Consider the following 12536-nt stretch of genomic DNA (forward strand, 5'->3'; position numbering starts at 1 on the left):
GGTCGCTTCGCCTCGTTGCTATCGCCGTAGTCGTAGTCTTCGTCGCCGTCGTCGTCGTCGCCGTCGTCGTCGCTTCGACACCCTCTCGACGTCTCCTCCGGGATCAGCCGGCGATCTGAGCATCCCCTCTGCGACGTGCAAGCTTCACCGTCGCCGCCTCGAGCTCGTCAGGCTCGATCGAGTTCAGCTCAGAGGGTCATCGTGCTACCGTCCTTCGTTCTTACTGTCCCCCGTCGACGACGATCTAGAAGCCTGCGACGACTCTCAACGTCCCTGGTTTATCGCTCTTCTCGGGCCCCGATGATCATCCCCACCGATTGACCCCCGACGATTGACTCTCCTCGTCCAACTGATTCGTCTCGCGAGCAAGACAGAGAGACGGACAGACGGACAGACGGACAGACAGACAGACAGACAGACAGACAGACAGACAGACAGACGGACAGACAGATTGAGACAGACCAGCGAAGGACGGCCGTTCTCGCCGGTCAAGGGTCAACTGCCGCGACGGAGCTCCGCTTGGCATCGGCGCCGGTACCGAGTCGCCCGGTCGCCTCAGGCTCCTCCCCGAAGGCCGTTCTCGCCCTCTCGTCTCACTGCTCGTTGCACATCATCGCGTCGCTCGTCCTCTCGAAGCTCTCGTTCGCGCTCCAGCCGAGGCTGGTCGCGCGGCGCAGGCTGTTCCGCAGGAAGGTCGCGCACGCCTTGCTGCTCTCGGTGATGATCTCGTAAAGCTGGTTCTCCAGGCTGAGGCTGCTGGTGGTGAGCAGCAGCGGCAGCGGTATCGGCGCGTTCATGATCACTAGGTTACCGATATTAAGAGGAGCTGTTTCCCATTGTCAGACACCGCTGTTCGGAAAGCGTGGCGGGGGAAGCGGGGGCGGTGGTCTCTCCGGCTGAGCGGGAGCGACGGAAGAGCGCTCGGATCCAGCTGCAAACACAACTGTGGGGTGCACGTTAGTCTCGACGCGTCCCTCGCTCGAGGCGCGCGCGCGCTCACGTCGTCTTACTCTCGTCATCAAACTACTTCCGGTAGCACATCGCGCTAAACACGTACAGATACGTATGTAGCTGTGTGTATATGTGTGCATAAGTGGAGTGTGCGCATAAGGGCTCCCGAGCATTCGATTATTTGACTTCGCGGCTTTCCGAGATCGGCTTCAAGCCGAAAACTCGGAACCGCACCATTCGCGGGCCTCTGAATTGGTATCTCCGATTTTATATTCGAATTATATAAAAAACAGAGCAAGTAAATAAAAAGCGAGTTGGTTTTATAAAAAGATTATTAAAAAAAGCGAGCACAACCAGTCCCAGGATGGAGCCGTTGACAGTTGAAAAATATTGATGTGTATCGATTGTCAAATCGATATTCTCGGAAAAATTTCATACGATTATATACAGGGTGCTAAATTTCAAACGTAAAACGGGTAAAAATCTCGAAAACTATGAAAGATATTAAAAAAAGCTAAAACAGGTGTTCCATGATCTCGAAGGGGAAAGAGAATGGCGTTATCAGTTTTTTATTTGGAGGGCATTTTCAAGGTCAGTTGAAGGTCAACTTAATTTTTTTAAATAGAAAGCCCAATTTCTTATTATTTCTTCCTTTTCAACCAATTAATTTTGACAACTTTTGTCTGAAACATTTTTTCATTTGCTTGATATTCTTTGAAATATTTCAGGAAAACTTGGTAACCTTTTCAACATTTAACTTACGATATCTCTAACGATCTCGCTAACTATTCGTCAAAAGAAAAAATTTTAAAGTTAGACCTTTTTACTTTATTTACTATCGAGAATATATTACTATAATAGTGCCGTAACTTTTGTTAATTTAATAATTTTGAAATTTCCAAAGGTCGATAGGTTAACAAAAGTTAGGGCACTATTATAGTAATATATTCTTGATAATGAATAAAGTAAAAAAGTCTAATAGTATTTTTTCTTTCGACGAATAGTTAGCGAGATATCGTAAGTGAAATGTTGAAAAAGTTACCAAGTTTTCCTGAAATATTTCAAAAATTATTAGGCAAATATAATAAAAAAATGTTTCAGACAAAAGTTGCTAAAATTAATTGGCAGAGAAAGAAGACATAATAAAAGATTGGGCTTTCTATTTTAAAAAGTTAAGTTGACCTTCAACTGAAAACCTTGAAAATGCCCTCCAAATAATAAACTGATAATTCTCTTTCCCATTCTCTTTCCCCTTCGGAATCATGGAACACGTGTTTCAGCTTTTTCTAATATCTTTCATAGTTTCCGAGATTTTTTACCTGTTACGTTTGAAATTTAGCACCCTGTATATCTCATTTAATTGAGATCCGATAATTTTGTATAATTTGGAGCCGATATCTCCTCGGACAACTCGAGACTTTGCAGTGTTGATTTGCTGTCTGTCCGAATAACTGGCCATCCGGATGGTGTCAGTTTCAAATGAATACCGAAGCCCCATGTATGTATATATGTGTGTGTATACATGAAGGTGTGTGTACGCATGTATTGTATCTCGTAAGACGGCAAGCAAGCTTTTCTACTGCTGTCTCGCGGACGAGGAGGAAGAATGCCGAGCGAGCGCGGCTGGTCGGCGCTCATTGCCAGCCGCCGCCTCGGTCGGATTAATTCGTCGTGACGGGCTCGAGAAAGCGATTACTCCCGCGACAATCTCCCGTGTCTTTCGTCGTTGCCCGGAAATGCGGCGGAGGTGCAGCTAGCGGTCGAGGCGGGCGGACGACGGGGCTGCTCCTCGGCGGTGCGTCGCGCGTCGCGTCGCGTCGACGATGATTCCCGAAACGGTGACGTTAATAATTACGGCTGCAGCGCGTAATACAATAGGAAAGCGCCTTCTTTGTAGCCACTACTCTCGACGGTCTCCTCGAGCTAATCCCATGCAACCTCAAGCGCACCTGTAGAAACTGGCCAGAAAGAAGGTCAATCGTGCCGAGAGGATCGGGGGATGATTGCTCCATATTGGCGCGAGCAAGGGTGCGTCGTCGGCTCCGTTTGCTGCCACTTGCGGAACGGTAATTTCGAGATACGCCATCGCTCGTTCATCGCGGAGATTTCCCCGAGGGAACGCACCTTAACCCCCTCCGGGGTGCGAAATAATGCGATACTGTCATGTTACATACCGAGAGAAAGAGAGAGAGAGAAAGAGAAAAAGTATCCAAAAGACGTAAAAGATTTATTCGACGGGTACTGGCGACATATTTACTTGGGTGCTGCGATGCGTTCGTAGCATCTGCAGACCGAGAAGAAACTTTCCTCCAATGAGAACATCCTTCTGGAGTACATTTTCCTGGAACCGTAGATGCCCGTGTAAAAAAGCGACTGTCCGTCCCAAGACTCCAAAGACTTTCGATTTGTGTAAACGTGTCGTCAGTGCCCAGCGGATAAACAGTGTTTATCTTCCAGATATCCTTTCCCGCGGCATTTTTCAGTCGTGTTAGGGAAGCCCGTATCGATTCGTCCTGTGCGCTGTGTGATAATACACGAGGAGCACTCGAGTACCACCCGTCTTTCCGCCGGTGTGCGTCGACTACACGGATCAATTACACGCGAAAGATTCCGCCCTCGCATCCTCGTGAATTTTTCCCTTCTTTCGCCCTCTTCCTTCCCGGAGCGAAACGCCCGCGAGAAACGTCCGCTCGATCCTCCCGGTCCTCCCGGACCGGAGAGATACGGCCGAGGAGACGCTGCCCCTCGGTCCTACGCAACTAGAGAGAGAGAGAGAGAGAGAGATCACATTCATGCGCGGCATGCCTCTTACACCACTCATGCTGCGAAAGTATAAGTATCGAGAGTCGTCGTAATCGTTACGGTCAACTGTACCAAAAAATTAACAGCGCCAGCGAGAACAGCAGCAGCGGCAGCAGCGGTAGTAGTAGTAGCAGCAGCAGCAACAATAACAACAACAACAACAACAACAACTGCAACAATAACAACAACAACAACGACGACGATGACGACGACGACGACGACGACGACGACGATGCGCCAACTATACGTATATATGTACATCGGCCTTTTCGAGAACTTTCGTCGCGCGCGGCCGGACGGATCCTCCTCCGTTCGTGAGTCTCGGCCGCGACCTTTTGCGGACGTTACGTCGCTAGGCGCGTGTGTCTAGATTGTGGAATTGGCCCGTCTTTTCCTTTAAACTACTACAAAGGCCAGTGTCGATAGCGCATTATACGTATATAATAATAATAATAATAATAATAATAATAATAATAATAATACTGATGATGATAATAATAATAATAATAATAACGTGTATACGATAATATATCCGTAGAAAAACGAAGCGGTACGTGAGTGTCTACCAACTTGTCGTTATGTAGGATTATATACGCAGCGTCAACTAAGTCGAAAGACAGTGTAGAGATACACACAGGATGGAAAACTGTCATATGTATATATTGCACAGAGAGAGAGAGAGAGAGAGAGAGAGAGAGAGAGAGAGAGAGAGAGAGAGAGAGAGAGAGAGAGAGAGAGAGAGAGAAAGAAAGAAAAAGAGAGAATGACACAGAAGGAGAGACAGAGAAAGAAAGATGACGGAGAAAATGTGTATCGACGTGATCCATCCATCAGATATCCATATATAGAGCTTATACTCCTGAAACATGCTGCCACATCACGACATCTCGAGTAGCCGCTGTGTACACCCACGCATCACGCACGCACGCACGCATGCACGCACAGGTACATCGTCAGAAAAATAAGCTCTAATGATGAACGAGACTCGGGAAAAGATCCAGCGAGTTCCTGGGGCGATGTCACGAGAGAGAGAGAAAAAGAGAGAGAGAGAGAGAGAGAGAGAGAGAGAGAGAGAGAGAGAGAGAGAGAGAGAGAGAGAGAGAGAGAGAGAGAGAGAGAGAGAGAGTATGTGTATGTTGTATGTGTGTCGTGTACCTAATCCAAGCAGTGTGAAGGAAAGGAAGCTAAAGTAGAGATAGAGAGAGAGAGAGAGAGAGAGAGAGAGAGAGAGAGAGACAGAGAGATAGATGGATAGATAGACAGAGATCTACAATTTTTAATTAGTCAACGTAAACGATCACGCAGAGCGATAATGGAAGTATGTGTGAATGTAAGCGAAGAAAAGCGTCCTCCATCTCGAGGCTCTCTCGGATTTGGTTTGGAATTTAAGTTTTCTCCTAGGCTGAGACGCGAGAGAGAGTGCCTGACGAACGAGAACTCGATCGAGATGCCTGCACCCCTCGTATTATGCGAGAACGCTCAACGAGCGAGCGATCAGTGTGTCGTCGGAAAAGTGTGTGTATGCGTGTGTGTGTGTGTGTGTGTGTGTGTGTATGTGTGTGTGCGTGTGTGTGTGTGTGTGTGTGTGTGTGTGTGTGTGTGTGTGTGTGCGGACCGAGATTGCCGAGGTTGCACGATATTACGTCGTTACATAATGCACGCAGAGCTTCTGCCGGAGCGCGCACATCGCGCCGATCCCTCTTGTCGTCTCGCAAAGTATCGCCCCCACGTCGTTACGCAAAATATCGCCCCCGCGTCGTCCTAATCCGCTATCGTGAACGCGCGGATGGTAGATGAGGTACACGCGCGGTCTAATAATGTCCCCGCGGTATGGTTATACATAGTATATGAACACTCGTGTGTGTCTTGTTCGTAGCGAAGCGGCAATGTATACTTTGACTGTCGTATAACCAGCACTTTGACGCCTCTGCACGTTTCGTATTATACTGAAAGCAGAAAAGAAACGTTCGCAAATAAATCCAAAACAGATGTTCCACAATGAGACTACAAATCAGGAGAAACTTACGAACATACATATACTGCATTATGGCATGCAGAATGATGAGGGGGTCGGGGCAAGGGGCAAGGGGCAAGGGGGCAAAGGGGATTCACGCGGGGGGGGCGGGAGGTAGAACGATACACGGCAAACAATTCCTCCTACACCGGACTGCTGCGCCGATTTGTTAATAGGGCGGGGGGGGCTGGGGGTGAAAAGCCGTGGCGTCCGCAGCCGATTCTTGCGGCTCGACGCTCTCTCGAGGATGGAGGATCGTCATGATCGCGACGACCAAGACCAAGGTCGAGAATGAATCGTCGGGAGATATGCATGAGGTGAATTCGAGATCTACGGAAATCTAGTCGAGTCGGGTCAACGCAGCCAGCCCGATCCGGATTCGACGAGCAGTTGCTGCAATTACACAGAGACAAGAGATCGCTCGAGCTGGGACGCTGACGCGACGATGAACGAGCCAAAGCTCGTGGAGTTGCCCGGCAAGAAGCGGAAATCCAGTTTCCGTTTCTCCGGCCGCAGAACGCCCTTGCTTCGTTCACTGTCACGTTAATTCGAGCGATCAATCTTTCTTCCTCCCCGAGAACCTTTTTCCTCCCCCGGCTGGCTACGTGTAACAGAACCGCGCGCTCATCCGCGGGGATGAACTCGCGGAGGGGCTGCTCCCCGAAATCACATCGAGAGTGAATCGAACCGGGCAGCGCCGGGCCGAGGGACGAACGCGATGCGCAGCCGTGTGCTCCGAAGAATTGTTTGTCCTGCACGGAGGTGACGAGGATCACAGATTATCACGGATGACGTTGGTCGGGTTTTGTGTGTTTGTGTTTTTCTTTTCATTATTTTTTTTGTTTTTTTTTGTTTTTTTTTTTTTCATTTTTGGTTTAAGCCTTACATGAATCGGGATGTGGCTTCTCCTCCGCCACCATCAGGGCTGCGCTCTCTGCTGGCGGTATGTGTCCCTCTAATGCATTCACACAGTTTAGCATGCTCCTGTAAAACATCACGCGACTTGTCCAAGTTTCCACCTCTTCAAACATTTTTCGGTTGATTCTTTGTGTTTTTTGTCTGTTTTTGTTTTGTTTGTTTTCTTTTTTTTTTTTTCAATTTTTTGTTTCTTGTCTTTTGCTCCCGTTTTGCTCGCATTACACACGAATATTAATCCACCTGCCTGCGGAGTGTCGAGAATCCGGCATGCACCGTGCGCGAAAATACATATCGCGAGCTCAATCACGATTGGATTTCACCGCGTTCGTTTTTTTTCCTTTCTTTTTTTCTTTGCTTTATTTCCTCCTCCTCCTCCCCCCTCGCTCGGTCGCTCGGGGCCAGCTGCACCGTTTTGCGACTTTAAGCGTTAATAACTCGTCGGCCGAACGATGGACACCCGTCGGAGATTCGTTCGTAGCAATGATACGAGTCGGTACGAATGACTGATGATGATTCGATGCAGGAAAAATGACTATAGATGTGCGAAGGAAACTCAAAATGGCGATATTTACAGAAGGAGAAAAACGCAGGCTCGGCGTTACTATATATATATATATATATATATATATATATATATATATATATATATAGTGTATATATATATATATATATCGCTAAATGATTGTACGGTCGCTTCTACGGTCACAATGTGATTGGATAGTAAACGAAATAGAGACATTCTCCTCTCTCGCACTGGGCGAAGAAGAGAGAGACAGGGAAACAAAGAGAGAGAGAGAGAGAGAGAGAGAGAGAGAGAGAGAGAGAGAGAGAGAGAGAGAGAGTAAGGGAGGGAGGGAAAGAGGGAGGTGCAGAGAGAGAGAGAGAGAGAGAGAGAGAGAGAGAGAGAGAGAGAGAGAGAGAGAGAGTGCTCCTTGAAATCTTCCGCCGACATCCCGGACGATGATCCTTCGGAATTACACATTTTCCCTAGATCATCCGTTGCATTTGCATCCGTTTTACGGGTGTGCAAAAACATACATGTACGTAAACGTGAGCGACAGCCGGGAGTCTCTCTTTACAATCCTTTACTGCGGATTCGCAGATCCGTGGATCCAGGCGCGAGAAAGAGGAAGGAGGATCGATTCACGACGGATCCACGGTTGCACAGCACTGTACTCGTGCGGACGTGTTACACACACACACATACACACACTCTGACATAATAATGATACAAATGTTAATCATACGCACGATAATGATTCATTTCACAGTTTCTGTCGTCGTGTACTGTTGTACGGCATTTTCACTGGCCTGTGTAGTAGAATCCGTGATACATACAGGTGTACGCGCTTACGAGAAAAAAGAGACGAGAAGAAAGACGCGAAGGGGAGAAAGAAGACAAGAAGGGGCAAATCATGGAGACACGAGTTCGGGGACGCGTTCGACGGCATGTTCGGCGCGGATTGCACACCTGATGGGAATCCGAGATTCGACACGATTTCCTCTGTCTATGGGGGAGGGGTAAGGGAAAGGGGGAGTTATCCGAAGGAACGTGAAGTCTCGAGGGAGGCAAAGAGCGATTGTTAACCGATTGATGCTCGCAACCGCTCTTGCTCGATGCGTTTCGCGACGCGTCCGGTATCCGGCAAGAAAATTCGCCTCTCGGTCGTCCTCGAGAGTTCACCGTCGGATAAGAAACGCGCCGCGAGACTCACCGGGGAACAATACGGCGATCCTTGCCGGCGGCCTTTAATCGCTTTCGCACGCTGCTACCTCGCGAGAATACGCGCGGGGGAGGGGGAGGGGGGATCGAGACGGCGGAATGCGAGGCATTGAGGAGGGCTCCGTTGGCGGGAGAGTCGAGTGAGGAGTGAGAGGAAAAAAGGGCCTTTGAGAGTCTACACACGGATATTACAACGTAGCCTGTCCACGCGTCGCGAGGAACTCATATTTTTCAGATTTCAGCGACAAGCGTCGCAGCGACGAAGAGAATCCGGAAGAGAAGGGAGACGCCTCGAGGATGTCCACGATAACGTAACGTTTGTCGACATCGCGAGAAATCGAAAAATTCCACGAGCGCGGTTGGACACGTCACTCTACGCCCTCCCGAGTGCGGGCTCCTAAGGGGCTCTCAAGGGCCCTCCCTTTGCTCTCGGGATAGCGCGACCTGTCGACCCCGCGATCGGAAGGAGGGAACTCAACACCCCGGCGATAACACAATTGAGTAAGGAAACAGATTTATTTCACAACACAGACAGTCTATACGGTGTTACTCGGTGATGCCGAAATATTCGTAATATGTGGTACGTAGTATGCATTACGCAATATACTAATGAGCGCTCTTGGTCACGCGAGGATCGGAAGTAGCGCGCATATACGATGCACATACGTACCCACACGTAACGCGCGCGCGCGCGCGTGTGTGTGTGTGTGCGTGTGTGTGTGTGTGCGTGTGCGTGCGTGTGCGTACGCAATGCGCGCGTGTCGATTGACAGGTGCCTCACAGTTCTCTATCGAGCTAAGCGCGGCTCTCTTCCCATCCGTGAACGACTGGTCTAGGTGAACGCTTGCGTTCGGCAGAAAGAGCCGCCGTCGTAAAATTCGCGGATCTAACCGGTGTGTGCTCTTAAATTTGACTGGATCCAAAAGCACGCACAGATCAGATTTACGAATGTTACAACAGTTAAAAAGCAGCTTTCTCTCTGTTGAACGTAGCCAACGCTTGCGTTCGGCAGAGAGAGCCGCCGTTGTAAAATTCGCGGATCTAACCGGTGTGTGCTCTTAAATTTGACTGGATCCAAAAGCACGCACAGATCAGATTTACGAATGTTACAACAGTTAAAAAGCAGCTTTCTCTCTGTTGAACGTAGCCAACGCTTGCGTTCGGCAGAGAGAGAGAGAGAGGGAGAGAGAGAGAGAGAGGGAGAGAGAGAGAGAGAGAGAGAGAGAGAGAGAGAGTCGCTTCTCGCAACCGCCGTAAAATTCGTGAGTCTAATTGGCGTATGCTCTTAAATTTGGCTGAATCCAAGAGCGTGCACAAATCAGACTCGCGAATTTTACAACAGTTTAAAAGCAACTTTCTCCGCTGAACGTAGCGAATGTCTAGGTCCGGCTAAGCGCTCAGTGTTGTTTCAACGACATTTATCTTTTCCTCTCTCTCTCTCTCTCTCTCTCTCTCTCTCTCTCTCTCTCTCTCCTCTCGCGCTCGTTCTTTTTTTCACAATATATGCTGATTGCTAACGTCTCGTTTGTTTAGGATTATCGGCAGACAGATTATCGGTATCGTGCGTATGGTTGACAGTGGCGGCGTCGGATAGGACGGTCTCCCTGCTAGAGTTAGTGGTGAGCTCCTCTTCCCTGCAAGACAACAACGTTACATGGCCATCGAGCCTCGAATCGTTTTACGGCTGTGCTTTTTCCGAAAAATGTTCTAGTTTCGTTCCTTTCGTCTTTCTCTTTTCCTTTCTTTTTCCTCTCTTTTGCTTCCTTGCACGCGCGCGCGACTCGTATATCATAAGCTGCTTCGCTTGCTAAGACGTTCACGCACGATGCATCCTACGTGGAGGAACGAACAGGCAAAAACGAACGACTCTACGCTTCCTCGCTCCCTTTCTCTCTCTTTCTATAGCGAATATCTCGACGGATGAGACATCGGCAGCTCGTCTGTCAGACTATATCGCGTCCATGGACCGCAGCTAATCGCTAAATCGCGAGCGCGCCTAAATTGCTAATGCGCCTCTTTCTAAAGCGCGTTATGGTGAATATATAGAAAAGGGTGTACACCTCACCGATTTTTTTCATTTTGAAATAAGTTATGAAGGACGAAATTCTGAGTGACTTTTCCCTAATACAATTATATGGGGGTCGTAGATGGGGGGGTAAGTAGACAGTAGCAGTTTTCATTCACTTTAAATATAGGAAACAGTACATGTAAGCGGGAGAGGGGCCCCGCACCCCCTCCCCAAACAAAATCCTAACCTAACCTAACTTATTGCATCTTTATATATTTTTGGACATTGTTGAAAAAAGTTCTCTTAAGATCCATCACCTGACTCGACTTAACTTATTGTAATATCTGCATACAATTAGGTGTTATGGCTTTTAAGGAGATCTTTTCAACGTCGCCCAACAATATATAAAGATGCAATAAGTTAGGTTAGATTAGGATTTTTTTGGAGGGGCGGAGCCCCCCTCCCGCTTATATATACTGTTTCTTATATTCCTATGTATACACTGGATGTTTGGATTAACTATTTGGATTGTACTGTAAGTCAGTTTATGATATCTGGAACTTAATTCCAGGATAATCAAAATTCCAAAACTTTACAATCAAATATCTCGAAAACTATAAGCGACCCGCATATAGTTGTATCAGGAAGTCACTCAGAACTTCATCCTTTATAACATATTTCAAAATGAAAAGAGCCGGTGAGGTGTAGCCCTATCTATATACTTACCCGCGTTATACTTCCCCCGCGGAAGAGACAAAAACATCGACTGCGACAACTAATTGTGATCGTTCGAGAACCAATCGATCGTACGTTGACAGCGATAAGGCGAGACACACTAGGTGACTGATGTGGAAATCTAAATCTAATGTAAGATGGATATCGATCGAGACGGCAAGCTACACCGCGGATAAATCCGTCTCTTGAATTTCCCCCGGCTTTCCCGATAAGCCGCGATCATTTTTCCACGACGATTCGATCAAACTTCCCGCCGTCCCGAAATCTCTACCGAAACGAGAAAAAGAGAGGAAGAGAAAAAAATAATTCCGCGCAATGCGGCCAAATCGGTTTCGAGTCGCGCTGCTTCCACGAGTTTGGCCGCGCGTTTCCTCCTCCTGTTTCACGGATTTCATCAAGTGGCAAAAAAGAAAGAAGGAGAGAACAAAAGAAAGGAGAAAAGAAAGTTCGGATGTTAACAGACACACACACACACACATACAGACATACGCACACAAACACGCACGCATATAGGATCAATCGACTCGGCTTGTTAATAACTCGGCAATCGTGTTGTTAGTCGGTCACATCCGGCAAAGCAAACAAATTCGCAGGTTAACGAGCAAATTCGCGAAACGACGTAGTTTAGTGTCTCCCACCAACCAGTTCCCCCCCCCCCGTCCATCACCGTGCGGCTTCCTCCCCGAAAGGGCAGGGCGAAAGGGCCCGCGATCGTGCGAGAGGGCAAGCTCAAGCGCGTTATCTCCGTCGTAATCCACGCATGCGATTAATTAATCGACCAAGCACGGCGATTACACGCGTCCCTCCTCCTCCACCGGACCGTATCCGCGAAAAAACAAACGCGAGCCCGGGAAACCCCGCGGCTGCAGGGCCGAATAAGAATAAGAAGCAACGAGACGCGGGACCGGTGAAGTAAGCCGGCCAGCGGATTTCTCCTGCCAACCCGCAGCCTCCTCGAATGTTTCGGCAAAACCTCTCGATCGGCCCGGGGAATCCCCCGGGGTAAAACGAGGCTGTGACGGAGAATCGGTTGGGGGGAGAGAAGGAGGATGAGGGGGGGGATGAAGGAGTGAGATACGAGAAAAGGAAACGGCTCGCGCAGGCGAGCTCGCAGCACGTGAGCCGCGCAACAACAACAACAACAAGGAGAAAAACGCCGTTCTCGTCTTTCTCTCTTCTCGCGCGGGGGTCGAGGGGGTGAAAATCGCCGCGAGATTTCTTTTTTCCTCCTGCGCTCCTCTCGCTTTCCCGCGAATCGCGCGACGAACGAACGGTGACACGTACGAACGAAAGGAACGGTTGCAAAAGCGCTTTTGGCCGAGCTGGGCAGAGGGTAGGCGGGGGCGGGGGCGGGGGCGGGGGCAGAGGTGGGCCTTCGCCGCTCG

General features: G+C 48.8%; 1 protein-coding gene across 25 annotated transcripts in view; it reads right to left on the reverse strand.

Annotated features, from left to right (window-relative positions):
• Window positions 1-245: 245 nt before the first annotated feature.
• Window positions 246-12536, reverse strand: part of Glut1 (Glucose transporter 1) — a 48163-nt gene continuing 35872 nt past the window's right edge. For 16 of the 25 annotated variants that reach the window (XM_025300870.1, XM_025300891.1, XM_019844247.2 and 13 more), the window contains 2 exons: window positions 6654-6751; window positions 246-943 (listed from right to left, as the gene is read on the reverse strand). In XM_025300870.1, coding sequence (XP_025156655.1) covers window positions 840-943; window positions 6654-6751 — 202 coding nt within the window. In that variant the 3' untranslated portion in view covers window positions 246-839. Of the gene's footprint in view, window positions 944-5309; window positions 5700-6653; window positions 6752-8582; window positions 10043-12536 lie in introns of those variants that run through there. The other 9 variants (XM_025300888.1, XM_025300885.1, XM_025300883.1 and 6 more) reach the window with 5 other exon arrangements.

Source organism: Harpegnathos saltator, unplaced genomic scaffold, assembly GCF_003227715.2.
Source record: "Harpegnathos saltator strain DR-91 unplaced genomic scaffold, Hsal_v8.6 scaffold39, whole genome shotgun sequence".
Classification (NCBI taxonomy): Eukaryota; Metazoa; Arthropoda; class Insecta; order Hymenoptera; family Formicidae; genus Harpegnathos; species Harpegnathos saltator.